The sequence below is a fragment of the Arvicanthis niloticus genome, chromosome 1 (genome assembly GCF_011762505.2).
Source record: "Arvicanthis niloticus isolate mArvNil1 chromosome 1, mArvNil1.pat.X, whole genome shotgun sequence".
In the NCBI taxonomy this organism is placed as follows: Eukaryota; Metazoa; Chordata; class Mammalia; order Rodentia; family Muridae; genus Arvicanthis; species Arvicanthis niloticus.
The window spans coordinates 70,821,378-70,846,994 of record NC_047658.1 but is presented as its reverse complement, the minus strand read 5'-3'; the positions used below and the strand labels follow the sequence as shown (position 1 = coordinate 70,846,994).

General features: G+C 51.2%; 2 protein-coding genes across 11 annotated transcripts in view; both read right to left on the bottom strand.

Moving 5' to 3' along the window:
• Pde2a (phosphodiesterase 2A) overlaps positions 1-15,440 on the bottom strand; it is a 91,104-nt gene extending 75,664 nt beyond the window's left edge. The window contains exon 1 of one of the 2 annotated variants that reach the window (XM_076938951.1): positions 15,250-15,440. In XM_076938951.1, coding sequence (XP_076795066.1) covers positions 15,250-15,320 — 71 coding nt within the window. In that variant the 5' untranslated portion in view covers positions 15,321-15,440. The remainder of the gene's footprint in view (positions 1-15,249) is intronic. The other variant, XM_034512349.2, reaches the window with a different exon arrangement.
• A 9,594-nt stretch (positions 15,441-25,034) lies between these two features.
• Positions 25,035-25,617, bottom strand: part of Arap1 (ArfGAP with RhoGAP domain, ankyrin repeat and PH domain 1) — a 62,659-nt gene continuing 62,076 nt past the window's right edge. For all 9 annotated transcript variants that reach the window (XM_076938887.1, XM_034512305.2, XM_076938908.1 and 6 more), the window contains one exon: positions 25,035-25,613. In XM_076938887.1, the coding sequence (XP_076795002.1) occupies positions 25,596-25,613 (18 nt within the window). In that variant the 3' untranslated portion in view covers positions 25,035-25,595. The remainder of the gene's footprint in view (positions 25,614-25,617) is intronic.

Here is a 25,617-nt window from a genome sequence, read left to right as displayed (position 1 = left end):
AGCAGGATGCGAGATGAGCTTTCATCAGCTGGGTGCTTCCATGCCTCCTAGCCCTTAATCTACCCCCACCTTGTACAGAGGCCTCCCCCTACCCAGCATGAGGGAGTGAGGTGTGTGCTCTAAAAATACCTTAATCCCTCCCTGCTCTCGCTCTAATTAAGCTGAGTGAGTCACTACTTTAAGTAATTTATTGCTAGTTACATAATTGCTTTAATATTTGGTTCTAGAACTGGGGAACAAGAGTGGCCCCCTTCTTTTCAGGGAATTGGTAATCCAAAGAATGGGGTTGGGGCCCCTGATGGGGGCAATAGAGTCATCTTAGTCAGGTTTCTGCTCTAATCTGGGGCCATATATGGCTATCAGGGCCCCAGAGAACACCTGGAGAAGCAGATTTGTGGAAGTGCAGACCCTCTACTCCTTGCCCCCTAATCTATGCCTTTCTGAGGACACCACTCCAGTTTCATATCCAGGGTATGTCATCATGAGACACATCTTAAGTATCCTTTATACTGGCTGCCCTTGTCACCTTGGTAGTGGCAGATATTAGGGCCCAGAGAAGGTGACCAGTTCCTTAGCACCACCCAGCACATACAAGGCAGTCTAACTATATGTGACCAAGTTGTCAGTGCAAGGAAAACCCAGCACCTCTCACAGTCCTACCCCAGTCTACACATACACACACACACAGAAAGAGAAAGAGAGAGAGAGATACAAGCACACACATACATATATAGACACACACAGAGACACACATACACACAGATACACACAGACACAGAGAGAGACACACAGAGAGATACACATACATATATACAGACACACACAACACATGTGCTCACACACAGAGAGAAAAAGGTACACACAAACACAACAGAGAGACACACAAACATACACAGAGACACACAGAGACATGCACACACAGACATATATACAGACACACACACCACGCATACATACACACACACACACACACACACACACACACACACACACACGAATCACTACAAGGGCACAACAGAGCATTCCAAGGAGGAGAATAAGATGATGAGATGGCTATGTAAGTAAAAGTGCAGCTGCTCTTGCAAAGGACCTAGAGTTTGGCTCCCATTTTCCCACAGTGGCTCGCAACCACCTATAACGCCAGTTCCAGGGGACTCACAATTGTCTTTTGACCTCTGCAGGAACCAGACACATATGTGGTGCACTGAATAATGTGCAGGCAAACACTCATACATGTAACAAAAATAAATCTTTTTAAAAATGCCTTTCTTAATTTCAATGGTGATTACATGGCTACAGATTTACTAAAATTAATTACACTCTTTCATTAGAGGTTTTATTATATGTAAGTTATAATCAATAAAACACATACTTTCAAACATTTAAAAGGAGAAGTCCCATCTCCACCCTCCAGGCCCTCATGGCAGGAACAGCTGTGCTGGGACTCAGGAGGAGCTGAGTGGCAATAGTGTGTGCTTAGTAGGTGCTCACGGCGCAGATGTTTGGTTTGCTCGGTGCCAATTAGCAAGGTGTCAATAGGCAGCTCCTGTGTGCACCTGCACATCCTGAGTCTCATTAGCTCGTTTCCCACTCTCCACAGCCCAGGAGAGGGCCCCAGTGCATGCCAGGGGTATTACCCATGTGGTCTCAGTTCATCCTCGCAGCAGCCCTAATGAGGTGGGTGCCAGGATCATGCCCACCCACAGAAGCAGGAACAAAGGGGGCAGGCCTCTCAGGTCCTGCCACTGGGATGTGCCAGGCTTTCATTCATAAGAACCTCCTACTGCTTCCCCTGATGGCTCTAAATTGCACAGCTTAGGAAGCTGTATGTGGAGGCCATGCCGTCTGAGCCCATGGCTTGACTGAAGAGTGCTTAGAAGTAGAAGCAGAAGCTGAATGTGGTGGTGCCTACCTGTAATCCCAAAACTGAAGGAGATGGAGAAAGAATTGAGAGTTCAAGGCTAGCCTGGGCTACACAGAAAGACTATGACCCAAACCACAAATAAAACAAAAGAAGGAAAAGCATGAGCAAATGGTAAGAGGAAAGGGAAAGAGAAGGAGTTAGGAGAGGAGGACATGGAAGAGGAGACAGAGGAAAGGAAAGGGGAGGGGAGGAGAGCAGAGGAGAGGAAAGGAGGAAAGGGGAGGAGAGAAGAGAGCAGGGGAGACGAGAGCCCAGGCACACTCCACATAAATCAGCGCATATAAGAGAGTTGGCGAGAGGCAAGGCCAGCTTGGGGAAGGAGGGAACTGGGTTGGCCCACAAGCCTGGGAAAAACATAAAAGAAACCACAGTGTCTGAGAGAAGAAGGAAGCAGTGAGTTCAGAGCCTTCTGGGCCCTGAGCAGCAGGGGTCCCTCCATGCTGTGGGTGACTCATCCCCTTCACATTAGCCTCTGTCCAGTTTCTCAGTTTAATGGCCCGTTCACACCCACTGCCACAATCGCACCGGATATGGGAGAACAAAAAACAAAATTCCTCACCCCAGACTTGACAAAAGCCATGTGTGTGATAAATAGTTAGTGATACCTTCAAGGTTGATGGGGGGGGGGCACAAAAAAATGGTCCTATCAGGCCAGGGACCATAAGAGGGGACTAGGTCTTCATGGAGGGAGGAGTTAAAAGAACACATTACACACTAAAGAGGGGAATACTGGGGACTAAAGGTTTAAGTGGGTATGAGAGAGGGGTAATGAGGGTGAGGAGGATGTGGGGTTGGGTTAACTAACCCCAAAGTCATGAATTATAGAAACCCAGTACTGTCTACATTAATTAAAATATAGACTCTTGGAACATTTTTTATTTTATATGTATGTGCCTGTTTTGCCTGCATGTATGAATATGTACTATGAGCCTGCCCGATGCCCACGGAGGCCAAAAGAGAGTAGTAGATCTCCTGGAACTGGAGTTACAGATGGTTATGGGTCATCATGTGGGTGCTGGGAACAACCCAGGTCCTCTGCAGGAACACCAAGTGTTCTTAACTGCTGAGCCATCTCTCCTGCCCTCTATGTTTTTGAAAAGGAGTTTGAAATCAGTCATGATGTTGCATGCCTTTAATGCCAGAACTTAGGAGGCAGAGGCAGGCAGATCTCTGTGAGTTCAAGGCCAGCCTAGTCTACATAGCTAGTTCTAGACTGGTCAGGGCTACATAGTAGGAACCTGTCTCAAAAGAAGGTGGCCTTTGAAAGAAGGTACCCTGAATCTATGAATGATGCTGTCCCCTACAGACATTAATAATTAAGCTAAAATATCAATACCAGACACTGGGTACCCAACCTTGATTTATTGGTCAGGGAATCTCCCAGAAGCCCCCAGAACATCACAGGCTATTCCCATTGCTCTTGGTTGCCTATCATAACTAGGTGTTAAGATCCTACTGCCAAAGACACCACACATTTTGGTTGCAGGACATAGAGAAATTAACCCAGAACAGGCTGGGAAACTTTCTCCCTGCTGGCTAGCTCTCATAGCACCAGCATGTATCCATCAGACAGGCTACTGTATCGTTATACTGAAGGAGAGAAGGCATCTATAGTTAACTCAGCCCTGGACCCTGCATGCTACAACACTAACCTACCAGGCAAGATGGTGGCACAAGTGTTACGGGGTAACCAACTGCTTTCTGATTGGATTTGAGGCCTGCTCTACAACAAAGCATTCACGCCTGGCACTGTATAAACTTATCCAGAACCCCATGGCTGCGGAGGTCATAGTTCATAGGGGACAACCGTCTATGGTTGTTTTGTTAAATGGGCATATTGTCAAAGTGCTTTCTAAATATTTACGTTTATTCCTATAGATTTATGCTGCTCTCAACCTTGGTCAGAGAAGCTTCTTTTTTGCAGTGCACAGCTGTTAATGCAGACACATAACTGGTCAGAGTACCAAAAATAAGTGCCATGACTGCTCAGCCCTAAATCTATATCAATGCATATATATTGATATCAATATATATGTATATGTCATCTATATAAATACATCTATAGTGTGTTGGGGTCTGGGAAGTCCCCTGAAAGAGGAGACGCTAAAATCAAAATAAAAGACAGGGATCATCAAGGAAGGATTCTTCTCCTGATAGAAACAGACCCAAACAGTGACTGGGTCTGACTTTGGCAGTGCTGTACCCATGCCAATCACGAGTGATTTCCTGGGATGCAGCATGCATGAGTTGAGTCCCATCATGCTGTCTGCTTGGGTCAATGAGCCTGCTCTGTGTGCTTGGATGTGTCTAGTTGTTCTCTCTCCAGTTTCTAGGCCAGTCTTAGACGAGCCTGTGTCTGTTGTTCAATACACACTAATGACTGCCGTGTACATGGTGCCTCTTCATGTACTGTGAGCTTCTTCCTGTAGTGAGATATAAATCGTTTGAGTTTGTTTCTCTCTGAGAACCTGTGTTGGTGTTTGTGTCCCTAAGCCTAGATTCTCGGTGCCTTGTGTGTTTGTGGCCATGACACCTAATTCATCAGGTCAGGCAGCTGGAGCCAGAGGAACAGGCTGAGCAGGAGGCGGTGCAGCAAAAAGACCCAGCTGCCCACAGTAGCACCTAACGATCATGATCATCGCACACTGAGTGAGGCTGAAGGTAGCTAATTATCCCTGATAATGAGAGTCAAGGCTCAAGGCCCATTGGAAGCTGCAAGTTCCCGCTGGTGTGTGGCACTGATGAGGTGGCTGGGCCAGAGTCCCTAACCCTTCAGCATCACGAGGAAGGGAGCCACCCTCACTGACTCATCTCCCAAGAAGGCCCAGAGCCAGGGCTCGGCTCAGGACAGCAATAAAGATGGACGCCTCAGCCGGGAGGAAGCTCTTCAAGAGAGAATTTGGTGTGGACTTGGTATTGCTGGGATCACAAATATAACGTGGAGATGAAAAGCAGTGGCCCAACTTTGCTCTCCGGGAGTGGGGAAAGAATTGGGGAGTGTGACCTATGGGTAAAATTAACGGGTGTTCCAAGAGTGTAAAGTACAGGCAGCATGAAGCAGGGAGGGCTGTCCCTGCAGACAGCCTGGTAAGGAGGGTTGTCCCTGAAGGAAGATCAGGAGCATCAAAGAAAACTGACCAAAACTCAGGTCGGTGAGCCAGGGTAGAGCTGACACGACCCCTCTGACCCATCAAAGCAACTTACATATCTTCAGCTACTCCTCAGGGGGATTGCTGCCCTCTCATCTGGGTCAACACAGCATCCCCTTTCTGACTGCTTAATCCCCCTAACCCCAGAGTAACTGTAACCTGACCCCACTGAAACCTCTATTTCCTTTTTTTTAATTTTTAAAAAGATTTTATGTATTTTATGCATATGAGTACACTGCAGCTACCTTCAGACACGCCAGAAAAGAGCATCAGAACTCATTACAGATGGTTGTGAGCCACCATGTGGTTGTTGGGAATTGAACTCAGGACCTCAGGAAGAAGAGTCAGAGCTCTTAACTGCTGAGCCATCTCTCCAGCCCGAAACCTCTATTTCCTGATGGGAGCTGAGATTCTTTGTCTGCCTATCTATCCCCAGGTTCTTCCTCCTGCCCCAGAGCCCTGTACCTGTCACACACACACACACACACACACACACACACACACACACACACACTGTCGCTCTGGTAGGTCAACTCCAACATCACTGGTAAGAATCTTAGTAAGTCACTCCAGTACTCACATCTGGGCACACCTGTTTCTAACACAGCAGGGAGAGGACCAGCTAGTTAATCTCCATCGGCTGGGTGATGAGCAGAGGTAGAGCACCCTGGGCATCATCAAAGACAACTGAAATGCCCGAGTAGGTGGCACAGTAGAGTGCAGAGCCCATGCCCATGAGTGGATCCTACGAAGGGCATTCCTTAGCAGCACCCCTCCCCCCATGATACACAGATAGGAGGAGCAAAAGGCAGGGCCGGAAGACATTCCTAGGTTGACAGCAACCACAGATGTGCATATGGGGCCTCTCAGGAAGCACCCACCAGACCAAAGTCAATGTGAGAGCACATGTTTAAAGGCTAGACCTGGTTTTGGTATTAACTCTGAGATCAACCATGTGTGTGACTGTGGGCCAGCCTCTACCCTCTCTGGACTTTGTCTTCCCATCATCCGTTTGTCCTTTCAGATTCAAGTTCAATCCTTTCCTGCTGGGAGGCTGGCCTCTAGCCGCTGCTTCCTCTCGACTTATCACACACACACCTCGAGCACTCACGTGTGTGTGTGTGTGTGTGTGTGTGTGTGTGTGTGCGCGCACACACACACATATACCATACACCATGCCACACACAACACATGCACACCACACAACACAGGCACACACACACATACCACACCATACACATGCACTTATACACAGGCACATCACACATGGATACCACACACACACACACCACTTTCAGACAAGTTCTGCTGATGTAGGCGGGGTGCTGCCAGAGAGCAGAGAGGGGGAAGGGAGAGAGCATGGGTGTTTGTTCCTCAGCACCCACTCCTATTGTCAGGTGGTGGTGGCCACAGTCACTGGTAGCCTCTTCTCCAGGCCTAGACTTGGGCTCTTGGGTCCAGTGTCCTCTTGCCCCTAGGCCTTCCCACTGCCAATCAAAGGGTCTCAACAGGAAGCCCCACCTCAGCACAGCCTACAGGGAAACTGCTTGAGAGACAATTGGGTTGTTCTCTACACAATGGTACTGACTCCTTAAAAAACTGTTGAGGTGATAAAAACAAGCAATTTCTAAGATTTTATAGAGGACACTCTGGAGACATCCCTTCCTGCTTCAGGCTGTGCTGTTGCATGCTGGAAGTCCCAGAACTCCAGGGGGAGCACCAAAGAGACCAAGAGCCCAAGGCTATCCTGACTACATAGTAAGTTCCAAGCTACCTTGAGCCACAAGGAGACCCTGTCTCAAAGGGGCAAAAGTAAAATAAAATACATATAAATTAAATGTTTAAAGTAAATAAAGAAAAACTCAAAAACATTTCTTCTCTCCACTTGGGCTGCCACTCAGAGCTTTAAAGCAATTCTGAATTCTCTGACATGATAAGGGCATTGGTACTCCTGCCTGTTCCTCACCCCAGTTCTTTCCAGCCAGAACCTATGTCACCCCCTCAACACTGCCTTCCTTCTCTATGTTCCAAGACCCCCCACCCCTTGGATGATGGGAGTCGAATGAGTGCAGGTAGAGGACACTGGGGCTTCTAGTTTCAAAGCTCATGAGGACAGAGTTCTCTCTAGTACCAGGGACAGGTTTCTCTGTTTCAGTCTCTAGTTAGGCCAAGCAGCCTTTCCTTGCACTAACTAGCACAGCTGCTGAGGAGCCCAGCAGAGCCTCACCTCCTCAGGCAGCTTCCTGTGCCACCACCACGCAGCTACTGCTGGATGTTTACTTTAGTTTGCAACAAAATTCTTGGCAGTTGTAGCCCGCGTGTAGCCTCCTGCCTCATGAATGGAACACAGCCTATTGCAGGGGCATCCTGCATCCTGCCCTGGGGCGGAGCTGACTTTCTGGACCTCCTTATACATAGGCCAGCACAATCTCAACACCCGGAGCTCATGGAGAGATCGTAGGGAACCCTTCAATGTCAGAACAGGAGAAGCCTAAAATAAAGGCTCTGCTCAAAATGACACAATTGAAGCTCTAAAAGGAGCCCCCCACCCACCCACACACACACACCTATCACTAAACTCCTCTCATGGAGTCCCTGTGTTCTGTGGAATGACAGACTTCACAAACCTCCGGAAGGCATCTCGCTGCATCTCGCTGCATGCAGAAACTCTGGTAAAAACTTCAAAGGCAGAAGCCAAGAGGAGTGGAGACTCTCAGGTGGGGGGGGGGGGGGACACAAGCACAGCCTTGGATCTCCTCAGGGTGCCCCAACTGCCTAAGGGTCTGAGGGAGAGGCCTTCCAAGCCAGACACACCCTTCTCTCCACTCCAAGCCGTCTCTCTCCCTGATTTTGTTGGGTGATTTCACTGTTCCTCTCTGGGCTTTGATAGTTGCTTCTGAATAAGCAGACAGGCCTGGGAGCCCTAAAGCCTTGTGAGCACCGTGAAGGTGTGGTCATCCTGGGGGGAATGCAGCCTCCCCTCTCCAGCCACATCTAGCCTCTCAATTAATGGCCAAAGAGTCCAACCACCCAACCTGAACACAAGACAAGGAAACTATTCCCCTGAAGCTCAGCCTCTCAAGGCCCTCTCTACCCTCAGGCAGGAGGACTCAAGAGGGAGGGTGATGAGGGGCCAGACCTCAGTGAGGCCTTACTTCATCAGCAGTACAGGCCTGAGGCCCTACACACACACACACACACACACACACACCTTGCAAACCCAAATACCCACAGTGTCACACTAGAACACATGTGCATAACACTCTACATGTGCACACACATACACACAAGCCACACTTGCATACACAATTATCTACCAAGATTTGGGTACAAGAATGAACACACAAGCACACACATACAAATTATACACAATTTTTCACAAACACAAGTCCCTACATTCTCCCCCTCTTTAACCAGTATACACATACCTAAGACTTGAAGATCACACTCAGGTACACATACACACACACACACACACACACACACACACACATCACACCATGTACCACACACCACACACCAACTAATATTATCCTGCATTTCAGCATCAGACAAATTTCAAACAATATAAAATAAAATAAAAACTAAACCTAAGCACAAGGTGATTCTAAGTCTATTCCCCAGTCAGTCAGTCCCTGAACTGTGAAGTGGAAATCTCTTATCTCTGAGCTTCATTTCTCCAGCATGTCTGCCCCTGCTATTTGAGGTCCCAACTGTTCTCCATCCTCACTCCTCACCACGCATGCCTTTGCAATGGGAGGTGGGGAGCAAGGTCACCCTCTCTCCACCATCTAAGCTCCTTGCTCACTCTTCTTTCCGGGTCTTTCCAACATCCAAGATTGGGGCTGGAACGGAGTATGCAGCGACCCCTGCTGGGTTCATGTGACATTACAGCACAGTTCCATTGTAGTGTACCAATCCCCAGCCTGGGCAGCAAAAAGGAAGAAGAGGACAAGAACACAAATGCTGGGTGCTCCAAGGATGAAGTTAGCTTTAGACAGCCATGGGTCTGTCCAAGTCAATCAGTGACCCCAAGGCTTCAAGGTCAACCTTCCCAAGGCCCCATGGTGACCATGTCTGACCCTCACTCCAAGCCCTTGGGATGGGAGTTCTAGCAGATCACAGCCACACATCCAAACTCAGCTTGAGATCGGGTCTTTAGGCCTAGTCTAGCTCTCCCCCTCCCCTTGGCCTTATATCCCAGAATGCAGTTCTTGCTTTCATTGTCTCAGCCAGCTCTTGTTCCTCTACTGAGAGGCCTCATCCCCAACTTGAATCGTCCAGATCTTTCCTGTTCTTCAAGGCTAGTGCTTTGCCATCTGGACCAATAAATCATGAAAAGAGCAGAAGCTTTGAGGGCCTGAGCACCCTGTGCCCCTAGCTGGGCTCCACTCATCCCAATGGGCAAGTCAGTCCCTTCTTGAATCTCTGCTCCCTCACCCAGAAAACAGCAGCCTCTCGGGTTTGTGGAGGGGATTAAAGAAGATCATAGCTGTGGAAATCGGGCTCAGGCAGCTGTAAACTTCCCTGTGCATGTGCAAGAGTTCTCATTATGACTTAATCCTTTGATCCCTGCTCCTACCTCCAAACTCAAGCACACAGCAAGCTGGCAGGGAGCAGAGAAAGGGTCAAGGCTGCTTCATCTATGCGCTCCCCAGCCCCCAACCCTACCCTACTAGGGCCTGCCAACTACCAGCCTCAGCAGCAGGGTGTAGATTTGGCTAAAAAGAGGCTAGACCAAGTGTACTTACTGCAAACATACACCAAACTACAATTCCCAGAATGACCGAAGCTGCTGTGGGTGTGGCCACGAGTTTAACCCCTTCCTCAATGAGCTCTTTCTTCCATTGTACCCTCTGGGGTTAGTCTTAGGCCAGGCAGGTGCAGCCTAGAAAGGTGGTTATATGTCCATCAGACACCTCTTTCTGCCCACAGAGCATCTGTGCCTCTCACCACACCCACCGCCTCCTGTCTTTCCCACACGCTGACGCTCTCTGGGCTCCTAGCCGTGGTCTAAAAGTGTAGGTGAGTGTGGGTGTTCTACAGTGACAGCAGCTAGCCTCTATATGAGCACTCACTCAATTCCTAGCGCTACGTTCTGTGCTTCCAGATTCTTCACAACTATCCTGTGAGGACAGAAGGCTTATTGCCACTGCACACTTCATGTTCAAGGTTCAGAGTGAGTGGAGCAACTTTCCCAGGACACATGGCTCTGGGAAGAACCTATGTCTGTTTGCCACCTCCCCCCAACCCCCACCATGCCCCGTCTTCAAAGCTTCTTCTGAACCAGGAGGAATACCCCAGAAGTCTCAAGGTTCACTCATCTCAGCAACACTAGTGGGAAGTACTCCCAGATGTCGGACACCGACTCCTTCTGTTGCACCAAGCTCTGGCTGCCTCAGAAAGGGTAGTGAGACTATCACTCCAGGGACTTCAAGAAGTGGGTCACATCATTAGGGAACTGGCCTTTCCCAGGGAGTGGGCAGCTGAACAATGAAAGATAAACGTGTGAAAAGATTCGTTACTAAATATATCGATATCCCAAGAGAATTGAGGTACTGACAGGAAGCTCGTGGTCCCCACCCTGGAGGCCATAGTCTGTGGGTCGGTCAGACAAGCCAGGGCACTTGGAGCAGCAGATAAAGCCATCCTGGCTGCCTGGGCCTGGGGCAGAGGGAGCGGGAGGCCAGCACCTAACCTGCCAAGCTCAACGGACTGATTTGAATATTGTTTTGCATTCATTTGCATGCTACTTTCTGGAAGGGCTCCCATTCTTCAAATACTGCCTTGCCCTATTTCCAAGGTCTCTGCTTATTTCACTGAACCATTCTCAGCCAGTATGGTGTTCTTTGGCAGGTCCTGAGCAGGGGCACTAGAAGCAACCAAAAACGTTGCACATTTACAAGACTATTTACATGTCCAAGCTGTCAGAGACACCTTCTTGGCTGAAAGTGCTACCTATAGTCTACCCTTGATTCCTTGCTCCTTTTTCAGTGCTTCCCTCCCAGCATACACTTCAAACTTAGGCCACTCTGAACTCTGCTAGTCCTGGCATAAGTAAAGCCATGCTAGCGCTGCCTGGCCTTTGTACATTGTGTGCTTTCAATTTGGCTAGAAGTGACTCTTCCTTCGAAGGCTGCACCAGTGGCCCAGGCACAAGAAAGGAATGTGGCTCCTTCCTCCGTCACTGTCATTGGCTCCATCCATGTCCTTTAGGAATGCAATACTCAGCTGGGCACCAGCTCCAGGAAAGAATGAATGAATGACCCTCCCTCCATCACTGAATCCCATGTCCTTATCCCTGGCTGATGTTGGTCACCTGCAGGAGGATCAAGGATGAATAAAGACTTGCCTCTAACTCTTTCCCATCCTGAGACACTTTCTCCTCCATCAGTCACCCAGCCAGCAGATTCTGCAGCCCTTCTACGGTGGTGGAAAGTTCTTCTTATAATCTATCTTCATTTCCCCTTCAGGCCATGCTTGCTTCTGTATTATGGTTTCTTAAAAAGAGTCATCCCCCTGCCTCCACGCAGCTCACTATGTATTTTCACTAGAAGCTGTTCATTTCCTTCACTCAGCCTGAGCCTGAGATGCTATCCCTCCTAGACCATTTTATACCCTTGAATGCAACAGCTTAGGACAAGGACAATGACCTAGCATGGAGAAAGGACATAAAGCCAAGCCAGGTACTTGGAGTAAACAGCCCTGGGTTGCTTTCAAGGAATGGGCTACCCAAGCAGAGAGGAGTGAGTGTCTTTGGAGTGTGCGAGTCAGGAGCTGGTCAGAGCAGCCAGCACACCACATAGAAAGGGAGCAACTGCCACGGGATGGCTCTGACATCCAAAATTTGGAGAAGAAGCCTTGTAGACTAGGGTGGGAAGATGGGGCGGCCCCTGAGGATCTCCTTGGCTGTGTGGGTAAACACAGGAGACATCAGAGGGCCGCATTTGAGCCACATCATCAACCCTGGTCCATGCAGGATCAAAACTGCAAGGTGGGTTATACAGGGTTAGAGAGAAGAGACAGCCTATGAGGGCTTCCTAGCAGAGGCAATCTATCAAAAAATCTTTGCCCACCTCTGCTTCCTGGGACAAGGGCCACACTCCTGGGGGTGACGTTGGAGACCCTACAAACACTGGCCTCTTTGGCCCTGTCTGCCTCTTTCCACATCCTTTCTGGCTCCTAGCCTGTTCTTTCTGTACCTTGACTACAGACATCCATACCTTCCTATCCTTGCATGTTTCTGCTGCTCCTTAACTAGGAGCAGTCTTCAGGGCCAGCCAAATATCTCTCCTTCAGAAGAGATATTCTTTTTCCATACAACCTTAGGACACTGTGTGGTATCAGTTTCCACCCTGTCTCTTTCATAGTAAGCATGCTTTGAGTCTGAAAACTGGGTTAGTGTCTCTAAAGACCGAGTCATGGGTACCAAGCAGGCTCCAGGGAGGCCCTGTTGATGAACAAATGAATGAATTAATGAATGAATGCGTGAGTGAAAGAGCCCAGGCAGAGGGGTTATATTTTAAAGGCCCTGGCAGCAGAAGGCAGAGAAATGCAGGGCTGGCAGCAGTATAGCTGAGAGTGAGACACTAGTCCATTAAGACTGAGAGGGGTACTGATGGGAGCACACCCCCCCATCACCATTTGGCTAGATCCCAGACAGGCCATCAGCAGTCTCTGGGGACAAGAGCTGGTGTGGGAAGCAGGAAAAGTGGCAGGAGCTGCTTGGAGGGTAGGGGGAGCTGGGATTGGAGCTGCAGGGAACATGGCCAGTTAACGCCCAGTGAGCTGACCCTGAGCAGCCCAAGAGCCCAAAGGAGAAGACGCCAGGCTGCTGAGGACCAAGCTGAGAATAAGGTTCGGCTCTACATTGGCAGTCAGGGGAGGCTAACAAAAGGTAACTCTGCCACTATGCACCTCAGCTAGGATATCTCTCTCTCTCTCTCTCTCTCTCTCTCTCTCTCTCTCTCTCTCTCTCTCTTTCTCTCCCTCCCTCCCTATCTGTCTGTCTCTGTCTGTTTCTCTATGTCTCTCTGTCTCTCTGTGTGTGTCTCTGTGTCTTTCTCTGTCTCTCTACCTTCCTCTCTGTCTGTCTCTGTCTGTTTCTCTATGTCTCTCTGTCTCTCTCTGTGTGTCTCTGTGTCTTTCTCTGTCTCTCTCTGTCTCTCTACCTTCCTCTCTGTCTGTCTCTGTTTCTCTGTGTCTCTCTGTCTCTGTCTGTCTCTCCCTCTCTGTCTGTCTCTGTCTCTGTTTGTTTCTCTGTGTCTCTCTGTCTCTCTATCTCTGTCTTTCTGTCTTTCTCTCCGTCTCCGTCTCTCTCTCTCTCTCTCTCTCTCTCTCTCTCTCTCTCTCTCTCTCTCTCTCTCTCTCTCTCTCCCTAAAGATGCACTGCAGAAAGTTCTACTCTATCTGCCCCTTGGCTGACTTGTCCGGCCTGGCCCCAGACTTTACTGCCCCTTGAAGTGGCCTGGCCCCTGCTCTCCCTTTCTGGGCCCAGCTCTCTGAACAACCTTGGCAGTATCACTGAAGCAGATTTCTAACACAAACATAATCCCATCTTTCCTCTGCCCAAATATTCATATCCCTCCCCTGCAGGAAACTCTTCAAGGTTCCCTTGGGACCTCTGTACAAAGCCCAGGGGATCTGGAGTTCAAAGTTCTGCAAGATGTGGCTCCTGCCCCACCTGCAGCTACTTCTCACCACACGTCTCCACAGCTTCCTCCCTGTTTCTTCCGCCCAATCCCACCTCACAGCTTGTGCTGAAGCCATTCCCAGGATGCACCACCTGTTAGCTTCTGCTGCTCTTTATTGCTTCGTTATTCTCGAGCTATTTTGTGTCTGTGCAGCTTAGGGGGCCCCAGAGGACAGGGCCATTATTGCCTATTTCTTTTCTGCATCTCTCCACGGGATACAGAATGAATTGTCCTGGGCTCACAGAGGTGGTCACACTCCACACTCAGCCACCTCCTTCCTCCCTGGGCAGGCCAGAGTGTCCCAACTGTGTATTCAACCGTGAAAGAAAAGGAACCCACACACATAAATGGGCACCAATAGGCACACACATGTACAGTGTTTCCACAAAGGCCCAGATGTACACATATTCTTGCACCCGCCCCATGATCACACACCCACACTAGAACACTTAGGTGAACACACAGATCCACCTACACACACAAAAAGCAGTTATTCAAGCACTAATAACACACAACTGTGAATGCACACCCAAGCAAGCAAACATGCATACTGAGTCGCTGTGACAGTGCACACATATTAGCATGCAGGGCAATATGCAAATGACCTGACACGCATACCTCCTCCCATACACAGCAGCCTGCACTCACTCAGACACAGGCTGTACCCTCCCACAGCCACACACTGGTTTTCACAAACCCACACAGGCTGCTTTACATCCAACCCCAGGGACCCCAGAATCCTCAAGACCTCTACACCCACGATGTCCCTTATATTCCACAGGTGTGTGCATGCATGTGCACATGTGTGCGTGCGTACACACATACACACACCACCACCACCACCTGCTAGCCACCTTGGAACTTCTCACAGTGGCTCTTTCATCCACACATGCAGCTCCTGAACAAAGCAGGAGCTCCGTGGCTCTCACTACACTATCCTGGGATGGATGCTTTGAGGTGAAAGCTGCATAAGGTACTGTCCCAAACCCTAAATTCCCGATTCTATGGAATGTGGAATGTGTCACCCTGATACGATCTTGTTCCAGGGTAACTCCTACTTATATATATCCTATTCTCTCTTATACACACACCCTAGACCCCTCTATACACACTCTTGGCAAAGATTGTCCTTCTCCAGGGTGCTGAACCACCCCTCAGCCACCAGAGCTCCTAGAAACTCTTTGGCCAAACTCCTCACCCCACCCTAAGGATAGTTCAGGCTTCTCACCACCCATCCCCCAGTCAGGAGCCCCTCTTTAGGACCCCAGCTTAATCACCTCCTGGGTGGATGCCAGGCATCTCTCCCCTACATAGAGACCCCTACCTAGGTTGTCATCCTGCAACCGTCCATCCCCAGCAGGATTGAACCTCCCATGTGGCTGAGCCCCATGTCAACCCCAATTCCTAGAGGGACTCCTGATCCTGTCTGTGGTATCGCTCGCTGCTGCTTATCCAGCCCCCAGACCCCCTTGCTAGTACTCACGGCTCAGCCGGTCGCGCTGCCGGGTACTGCTGGCTCCTGCAGAGGATGGAGTGGCCGCATGCCTGCCCCATCACTCCTCATCCTCTGCCTCCCCAGCCAGACTAAGGTGGCACCTCGCCCTGTCCCCCCTGTCCCCACTGCCTGGAGTTCTGGCTGGGGCACTCCCAGCAGGCATAGGAGCCAAGAGCAATGGCTGGTTCTTGACTCTGCCTGTACTCAACACCCGATCCAGCTCTGCTGCCTGGGCTGCTCCGCCTGCCTCTCCGGCTGCTACTGCCTCTGCTGCTAGGCTGGCTCTGGGAGGAGGCTAAAGCAAGTCTGATAATGCAGAAGGGGGAGGGAGCGTGGAGGAGGAACAGAGAGAGGCCCAGACAGAGAGGGAGAGGAGGGAGGAGGGAAAAGACACACAGAGGGAGAGACTCTGAGAGATACACAGACAGAGAGAAACACGGAGAGATAGCTGCATCTCTGAGAGATAAAGATGGGAAATACAGAGACCAGAAAGGGGTACAGAAACACAGCTATGAGAACAGGGATGAGGCTGGGGACCCCAGGGACAGGAGGACACAATCCAGGCTCTCTGAGGCCCCACCACAAAGTCCCTCAGGGTGGGAAAACACCATTGTCCTCCGAATCTGGGACAGCAAAGCCTCATGCAGAACTAGCTGTCATCCCTTCTAGGCACTCTGGCTGTCTTTGTGTCATGTCCTAGGGCGCATACCAGTGTGAGCTGTCTGTCACATAGCAGACTCAGCCTTGTCACAAAGCCTACCTTTGGTGAGTGTTTCCCAGGGTCACTGTGGGAGCTGTGGCCTGAACTGCTAGGAGTTGTGGGTACCCAGACTACAGCCTGCCCCTCCCCCCCTCCAGAGGCCACAAGTTCTAGGCATGGGAAAGACCTACTGCATCGACATCCTGTCCTCATGGGGGACTCTTCAGGACAAAGCTTTAACTTAACAGAATGGGAGCATTTAGCAAAGGAACAGGTAGGCAGTTGTCTCAGTAGACAACTGTAGCGTGTGGGAGAGAAAGTGCCATGCCATGGCACAGGCGTGGTGGTGGGTGGGAGACAGGGGAAGGAAATAGAGTTCTGACTCCACCATTGGTCTATTCACACATTTGCAAACATCTACCATTGGCCAAGCCCATCAGCTATGACTTGAACTGTTTCTTGCCCCTCTACCCACCCTGACACAAGCAGAAAGTTGGCAGCATTTCTAGAGGAGGCTCTATGTTGTGTCTTTAAAGGCAGAAGGGAGAGCTAATCCAAGGAAATGCTATGGTGAGTCTCACGGGTGACCTCATCTCCCCAAGTCATGGAGAGAGTGCCACCTCCTCCCCCCCCACACACACACACACTAGGCTCCAGGCAGAGAAGCCCCTGAGACTTAATGGAAACCTGACACAAGCTGAAGGGCATGATGAACAGGAATGAGCCAGTTTGTGCAGGCAGCCTATCCAAGCAGAGTATTATAGACACAGTAGGCTTGTAGCCTCAGACATGTCAGGTTCTGTGGAAGCTTTTGCTTCTCTGTTAGGACCCCAAAGATAGACCTGCAAATCACAGAAAGCTCTGGGAAATATGATTCTCACTCAGAGGGAACAAGGGCCAGGCTGGTTCAAAGCCAACTGAGCCAGTTCAGGAACTGGTGTCTTTTTACTTAGCCTAGCACCTCTGTTTGGGACCTCCCTGCTCTAGGCCTGTGAACTGAGATGTTCCCCAAGGTCCTGGCCCATGGTTGTTCTCACAGCTCCCCCTTGGATCCAGAATCTGCTCACAGACCTGTGAGGATCTGACCCTTGGACCTGGGCCAGAAGAGTTCAGCGGGTGCTTCCTGCATGTGGGTGCTCAAAGTCTTGACTACTAGCCCCCTTTCTGCTCTCCCACCTGGAAATGGTAGCAGTGGCTTCCTGCTCAGAAATCTCCTGGGAACAAGGTAGGGTGCTCTCCTCCTTATCCAAATGCCAGCCCACACCTCACAGTTCCCTGTAGCAGCATCTGCAGGAACAAGGTCAAGGTCCAGAACAATGAAGATGAAGTGAGCTTTGGGGCTCAGATGGGATTTGAATTCCAGCTCTGCCACACATACAAGGAAGTAATTTCACCTCTTTGAACTCCAATTTCATTTTCTCACATGAAAGACAAGGTCACAGATTCCAAACATAAACAGTTGTAAAATTTGGGGGAAAAACACTAATTTCTCAGTAAATAGTTGTCTGTCTCATGGAGAAAGAAATTGAATGGATGGAACCCAAAATGTACTAGTCCTACGTGCTGGGACAGGGGCTCCCCCAGGACAGTATCTGGATGAGAGAGGTGCGGAAAGGGGTGAGGGACTGAAATAGACCAAGACTCTCCACATCACACCCCTCTGTCCCTCAGTCACTTAGATCTTCCGTAGGGCTGCAGACTCCGCCCACCCAAGACCCGCCCAAGGATGCTCTCCAGGGTACTGAGCCAAGCCAGCCGCGTTGCGTTCTAAGGCCCCTGCCCTCCACTTGAGGGTCAGCAGTCATCGTTTTGTTTTTGTGTTTTGTATTTTGTTTTTTCTAACTGGGTCGCCGTTGAAGCAAGTGGGAGGAGGAAGGATGCTTATGGAAATGAAGGTGGCTGCCGAAAGTGATGAGAGAGTGTCTTTCTGGGATCGGCCTCCACGCCGCCAACCCTTGCCTCCGGAGGACTGCAAGATGCTGGGTTCCAGCTACCTTCTCTTTGCCCGAGACCACGACTTCTCAGCACCAGCCTGCGCCTCCTCCTGTGCTGCTGTTTTCCTCCCACCTTCCAGGCGGCCCCTCCTCTGTCTCCCTCCTGGGCGCATCCCATCTTTGCCTCCACAATGTGGATGCTTCTAACAATATTCCCCCATTCTCTTTATCCCACTGGGCAGAGATCCTTCTCCCAACACACCAACTCATCCGGCCCTCTTCTGGGGGTGTCAAAGGCCAGTATAGTATGTATCTGAGCATCTCCTCTGGGAACATCCAGTTGGCCAGAAACACAAATAGTGAAGAACCAATTTGACTGTTGATTGTGTGTGAAGTATCAGCAAAATTTCCAATCCCTAGACTGAACTTCACAGCTTGGTCTCTCTCCTCCCTTCTGCTCCCCGCATGCCCCATCCCCAGAAGTCAGTGGATTCTCACATCCATCCATACTTACTCACATGTCCCTGATTCCTCCCTTTTATCCTGGCCTCTCCCCAGACCCCAATTCCAGTTCAACCCCTGTATTTCACATCCATGCTGCACCTAGTGTCAGCTTTTTGGCACATGTGGTCTCATTGTGACTCCCTCAAAACCCTCCTGTGGCCATCCTCCACCCTCAACTCCTCCACCTCTGGCTCAGGGTCAAAGGCATGTTCCTCAATCTGGCCCTGATTGATCTCTCTTTAGCCTCTTCTGCTACAGGTGTGTGTGTGTGTGTGTGTGTGTGTGTGTGTGTGTGTGTGTGTGTGTGTAGGGGGGGATACCTATCACTTTCCAGTCCCCTTCTGTTCCTTTCTTTGTACAGTGTTTATTCTCCAAGATACTGACATCCCCCTCCTCCTCCTCCTCCTCCTCCTCCTCCTCCTCCTCCTCCTCCTCCTCCTCCTCCTCCTCCTCCTCCTTCTCTTCCTTCTCGTTCCTCATGGCCATCCCAAATCCTGGCTCACCCTTCCTGTACCATCTCAGCACACACCCAACCCAGCACCCTTGGGATTCTGGGCCTGAAGCTAATCTGCTTTTGGCTTTTCCTCCACACCTTGCATTTGCCCCAACTCCTCCTTCTGCCTGTCTGGGTTCTTCTCATTTCATCTGCTGAACCCTGGAGGATAGGCCTTGACTCCTAGCCCAGCCCAAGGGTGCAAGGGAAGAATGCTAATGGAGACGTCTAGAGAGAGACAAAAGATGGAAAAAAGACAGTGCTAATCAGAGCCAACTTCAGTCCAGGATCATGTTGCAGAGTCTAGTAAGGAGTTGGAGAGGGCCTGTCCCCCACTTCCTGGGGCAAGCTGATGCTGCAATGTACAATGTCTTCCACTGGGGATGGGGAGTAATTGTCAGGCCATGGACTTCATGGGCGACTGGGACATCTTGGATGACTCTGTCTGGGATCAGGGATATAGAGTGGGGGGTCCACCCTGGGTCTTGGTAACAAGCACCCATGGGACAGGGGAGAGATGAATTGGTAGCTCAGAGAGTCATCTCACAGTGCCTTTCCTCCCGTGGCCAGGAAGCTGCCTCTTGTAGGTGTGATGCCCAGAACCATGCCATTGTGAAAGGCCTGGCATGTACCCTTGGTGCCAGGCACAGGTCACACTGAGAAGGACTTCATCACACCACCAGGGACAAAGCCTTTGCTTTGACAAGGACATGGAAAACCACCATGGTCTCTAGAACAGCCTTAGGGGGGAGCAACTTCTTCAACATCTCAGGAAAGTGGCTTTGTCAAACCAGAATCCACAGATGAGGAGGCATGGTCAGCTTCCTATGAGGGGCGAGGCTGGTGACCTTAGGTGGGGATAGTAATCTCCAGTTACCACTGGGGATGAAACACTGGGACAGATATCAAGTCAGAGCGCCAAAGGCTACTGTGTCCTTCAACCCAGAATCCAGTGGCCCTGCTTTCTACCCAGTGCCATGGGTAGAGCTAAGCAGAAGTGGCTCAGAGGAAGATTGAGCTGAGCCAGGAAAAGGCAGATGAGGGAGGCCAATCCGGATGTAGCTGGGCCCCTGGGTGCCTCTACTAGAGACTGATATCACAGAGCATAAAAGGTCAGAGCCAGAAAATCCAACCCCTCATTACACAGATAGGCAAACAGGCCAGTGACATATCCAGGATAGACTGGACCACAGATCAGAGACTCCTGGCCATTGTGTCCCAAATTACTCTCTCCCCTTCATACTCTGCCTTTCCTCTGTTAAGGACAGAGACTCAGGAAAGAAGGCTGTAGATAACAGCCTTAACACTTGGACCCCCTCCACCGACAAGAATGTGGCATTTTACCAGGATGGGTCAGAGCAGAAGCAATTCCTGAGTTCCTCTTCTAAGAAAGGTTTTGCTGTCCTCATCTCCCTCCAATCCAGCACACCAGAACCCCCCTTTCCCGGAGTCCCCCAGCCTCCCACTCAGCCCAGCTCTACCTCTTCTGTACAACTCCCCACACCTGAGGAGGGAGGGAGGGGGTGTGACTCAGTGGGTAAAGGCAGCTGTTATATTTGAATGATTACATAAGCCAGGAGGAAGGCAGCTGCAACGTGATTGCACAGAGGCCAGGAGTCAAGTCTGGGTTGCAAGGCAGGGGTCTCTTCCTGGACTCTGTGCACCCTAGTCTACAGCAGAGACAACTCTTTACAGGACCAGAAACCAGTCATTGTGGGGCTGCAAACTTGTCCCTATGTCTAGACACTTAAGGAAGTGTCTACCCCACAATACCCCCCAAAACTAGCTCTCAGGTTTCTAGACACCCTAAGGCCAGAGCCTGGTGACGCTGCAAAACCTGCCAGGAACCCCTCTCCAGCGAGGAAGACACAAATGAGAAAAGAGCACCTGCCAGGATGGGTACCTTGTCCCAAGCCTGGTCTGTCCTTGCCCGGCCACTTCCTGGCCACCCTGGGTCTCCCAAGGGTGAAGTGAGAGAACACATGAAGCTTTGGCACAGCAGGTATTCCGTACTCTCACTGGTGAGGCGAAGGGCTGGTTGAGGGGTTTCACAGGGAGCCCAAACTCACTTTGAACTGACTTCTCTGCCTTGAGGAAGCTGAGATGGTTGGCCAACCACAAAATCAAGAGTGAAGGTAGGAGGCGCTGTGGGACCCTGGGTGAGCCCCTGAGTAGTGTTGGTGTTTGCAGCATCCTCCCTGCAGTGTCCAGGGAGCATCAGAGCCTTTGAGCCCTGCAGCCTGCAGTGCAGTGAGCCAAGGAGTGATAGGACTAGAACAGGTTGCAGGCGGATGTGATGTCCAGCACTGGGCACCAGCACAAGGCCCACTGCCATCAGGCCTATGGAGCTCCTCCTATGCACCCCCCCAACAAACCCCAGAGGAGGAAGGCTGTGCCCACCCAGACTGTGTTGCCATGACGCTTGCGGTCTCCATGGTGCCAGGCACACAGCCCTCTCCTCATCAAGAGGGGGGCTGAAGGTGACAGGAGCTGAGGAGAAGCGGGCTCCTGGCACCCCCTCCTAGTCTATGCTTCTGCCTGGATCCTTGGAGTTCCTCGACTTGAACCTCCGAGAGACAAAGCAGAGAAGAATGACAGTTTCCACTTCAGAGTCAAAAGAGTGACAAAGAGGGGACTTAAGCAGAGCAGACACGATTGCAGGGGAGTGGCAGAGGGGGGAGGGAGGGTGGGGTGGCAAGAGGGAGGGCACACTCAAGTCACCAGGCAGAGTGCCTCCCAGCTGATAAGGGGTGGGAGGTACAGTCCTTAGGCCCAGCTCTTTGGTCTGTGGGTGGTAGTGGGCGGACAGAACAGAGGAGGAGGAGGTGGGGGAGGAGCAGCAGCAGAAAGGAGAGCAATTTTCCTAGAGAGCTCTTTGTGTGTGGGTGTTCCTCCTCCACGTGCAGAGTGTGTGTGTGTGTGTGTGTGTGTGTGTGTGTGTGTGCGCTGCCATTGAGTTACGGCAGTGCAAGCTGAGGTGTGCAGGCACGTGAGTGCGGAGCATGAGTGTGTGCATGTGGCCTGTGTCACTGTGTCTCCAGGGTGATAAATACAGCAGTAGGAGCTGTAACCAGGGCAGAGAAAGTGTGGAAATTTCCACAGGCTGAAAGTAGCATAGAAGAGGGGAATGTGTCAGGGCCAGTGAGCAAGCTCTTCATGGGCCAGCCCCTGGTTGGCTAGCTGGGTACAAAATCCTCCCCATGTTTTCGTAGAACATGGACATTGGGAAGAATAATCCAAAGGTATTTCCTGACAGGAGAGGCAGGGAGATTCTGACCAGCCATCTGTGTGTGTGTGTATGTGTGTCAGCGAGAGAGAAACAGTCACAAGAGTCTCAGAGTAAGATCTGGGTCATTCAGGTCACTAAGTAGCTAAGTGGCAGGAAGGATGCTGTTTTCTGGTAGGGACAAGATCCTAAAGGGCCCATTAGAGAGGGATGTGGTCATGTCTCCTGGGCAACCAGTAGAGCTAAGACCTGACAGCTAGGGTGTGGAGGGTAGACCCTAGGGTGTCTGGTGCTGAGGGTGTGAGGCCCTGGGGTTGCATGGGTGCTAGGCTCCAGTTACAACAGGTCTTACTGCAGGCCGCATGCATCTGTCTGTGCTCAAAGCCATTCCCTCTCTTGGACAGGCCTCTCCTCAGCATCCCCTAACCTCCTGTCTTCTGGACTTGAGCACTCCATAAATCCTCTTTGATCAGCATCCTCTCTCCTCAAGGGTTCCCTCCTCCCCCACACCACTCACTCATCTGCCCCACGTGTTCAGCAAAGCTCTGCGCACAGCAGGTATTCAACAAGTGCTTGGTGAGTGAGAACTGAACACAGGAAGTCTTCGGTAAGTGCTGGCTCAACCTCTCAAGCTCTTCTCCTGGAGTCACTGCACATAGATCTGGGGAGACTAGCAAGGGACACTGCTAGCTCTTCACACTTACCTGCTCATTCAGTGTTCCCAGGAGTCTATCAGCAAGCAGCTCGGCTCCAAAGGACAGAGAGAGCACAGAAGATCAGAGAGCTAAGCAACTGTCAGAGCCACGCGGACTATAAAGGATATCTGCCTACACACCCATGCTTCCCCAAACAGAACTGTGGGCAGGCAGCAATAGAAGCAAGGGGGCAGGGAAGAAGTTCTGTGTCCCCTCCAGCCCAGGGTTAGCACAGTGGTGGCAGGGTCCAGCCCTTCCCCCACCTGCCTCACTACTGCCTGTGTGCCCAGGGCTCTCTGGAGCCAAGGGCTCCTCAGTCCTCCGTGCTGGATATCACGCAGAGCAGGAGGGTTCAGCTGAAGGAGCCAGAAGAGAGAAAGGCAGATACCCCAGCCCTCTTCTGCGCCATATCCTTCTCTGCCCACTTTCCCCTCAACACTCCACTGCAATGCCTCAGTGCCTAGGCTGTGCCCTACTGCAGCCTTCTCTCTCAGAGTTCCCTCCCTGTTCTCCTCCCCAACCTCCAATCCTACCCCCAACCATACCCCTCCAGGAAGTCCTTCCTCTTCCAGGCTCCCTATTCCCTAACTCTAGGCTCCTCCCACCCCAAGCAATCTAAAGTACCAAGTGCATTCCTCCCTTCTGGCATTGGCTCCAGTTTTAGGAATCCTTGAGACAACAGAGCCTTCTGCCCTGGTCCCCCAACACTGTAGACACAGGTATTTTTTATGAAGGTTGAATCTCAACCCTGCAGGGATGTGACCTCATGCCAAGGGAAAGCATTCTACAGTCAGACAGTGCTGGCTACCCTCCTCTTCCCCGGGGAACATTTCACAAGAGAGAACAGTGCTGAGAGCATGAGGAGAGCTGAAGAAACTCTAATGTCAGGCAGGGAAGGCAGAGAGCAGAGGCTCAGGCTTAGGTATGCATTCAGTAGGCAATGGGTGAAGGGCTCCTCTCAGATCTTAGAGCCCAGGAGACCAAAACAAAGCATCTCTACTGTGCTATCTTACAGCACATCATGCTGGCCAGAGGCAGGACTGAGTGCTCCAACTGGCAGCAGAACAAAGTCAGATCCAGGAACATTACTGGCGGATGGAAGGAGAGTTAGGGGGTGTTACAGTACAGACCCCCCCCCTCAAAATTAGCAACTATGAGTGGTCCGTGACTGCCCCCTAGTGGCCAAATGCAGCTCCCCCTAGCTAGTCCCTAAACCGGAGTAATGACAGTGCCAGCCCAGCAGAGGGCACTCTAGTTGCACCCTCTTCCTGGGCCTCTGGGGTTGGTGGACAGTAGATCAAATTCAGGGAGGAATTCCAAGCATATCTTGCGCACATACGCCCTCTAGCCATGTCCTGCCTGGAGGACACGATAATTTGGCTTGGAGCAGCTCCCTGAAGATAGGAAAAAAGAGATGGGGACCTTAGGCCACTTGTGTAACAGGTTAGAGTTCAAGGACCCTGTGCTGTCTCCTGGCAAAAACCCCTTCCTGAGAAATGAGGCAAAGGACACATGTCCAGGTGTACCAGGCCCCACATCATCCAGGTTCCCACTGATGGGGATCACAGGCAGCACAGACGGGCCAGTCTTGTCCAGCTCTGCTCAGCCCTTTTCGAGCTAAGGACAGGACACCAGCAAGTCTGCTCACTAGGCCTTTGAGATAGGGTGGTAACGAGACTCCAGAGGAGGCAGAATGCTTGGCACTTTCCCAGAAGTCTCCAGTCTGTCTGAGTAACTGGTGACCTCTACAGGTCAGTACCTCCCTCTGAAGGCAATGCCCTGTGACGTGAGAGGGGGGCTCCACTCTGGAGCCATACGCATGGTGCCCAGGGTGAAGGCCCCCTTCACAGTCCGCCAAAGCTTTCGGTATGCATTATGGCCTTGTGTCTCCAGCAGGAGCTGTGAGTAGCTGTGCCAGGTCACTAACACAGATCTAGGCCCCAGATCAGATGGTTGCAGGGACCAGGACTCCAACAAGCTGAGGTCTGCCTTGTCCTGGATCAGGAATTCCATAGCCTGGCTGTACAGCGGCACAAGAGGTACAGGGCCAGGCCAGGCCTCTGCCAGGCCAGCAGAGGGGAAACACCTCAGTAAACATGCAGAGGTAGGGCTCAGGCTTCTGCTTCAATGCACCAGCATTCACCTCTGGGCTTCACAGCCAACTGTGCCCTTAGCCTAGGACACACCCCCCCCCCCCCAAACAATCACAGGCCTAGCACCATAGGGTAAAATATACAGATATATTTATATTATCAAAAAGTATCCAAAGTGGGGATAGCAAACAGCCACAGCCTGGGCCTCCCTGCCAGCACACCAGAAGAGGGCTGGCATCCCCAAGCCCGATCTCATCCTGTAGGAGCTTCCCGTGAGCTCCCCTGTAGAGCCCCTCGGAGTTCTTTCAGAGCCTGTGGGAAGGGGGCAGGAGGTGATAGGCTCCCTCCCATCGGGGCTCCAAACCCTTGAGCCTCTCCTGCACAGCTCCTGATTTCTGTCCATCTTTCCAATCCCATGGATTCAAGGAGAACAACCCTAGGTAAGCAAGCCAGGTCAAGAGCACTGCATGCCTGGAGAACAAGGAAGGGCCCCTCCTGGGAAATCCCCACTGCCAGCCCATTCCTGCCCAGCCAAGGAGCCAGTGCTGCAGTCAGGATGTGGGATGTGGGTATGGCTTCCCCGTGTGTTCCGTTGGCTCACACCAAACACGCAGAGCACGAGGGTGTCTGAACAGGAAAGCTTCCTGGCGGCAGTGATGGTGGTCCCAGAGTCAGAACGACTCCTGTGCTCAGACATGACGGAGGAGCTGT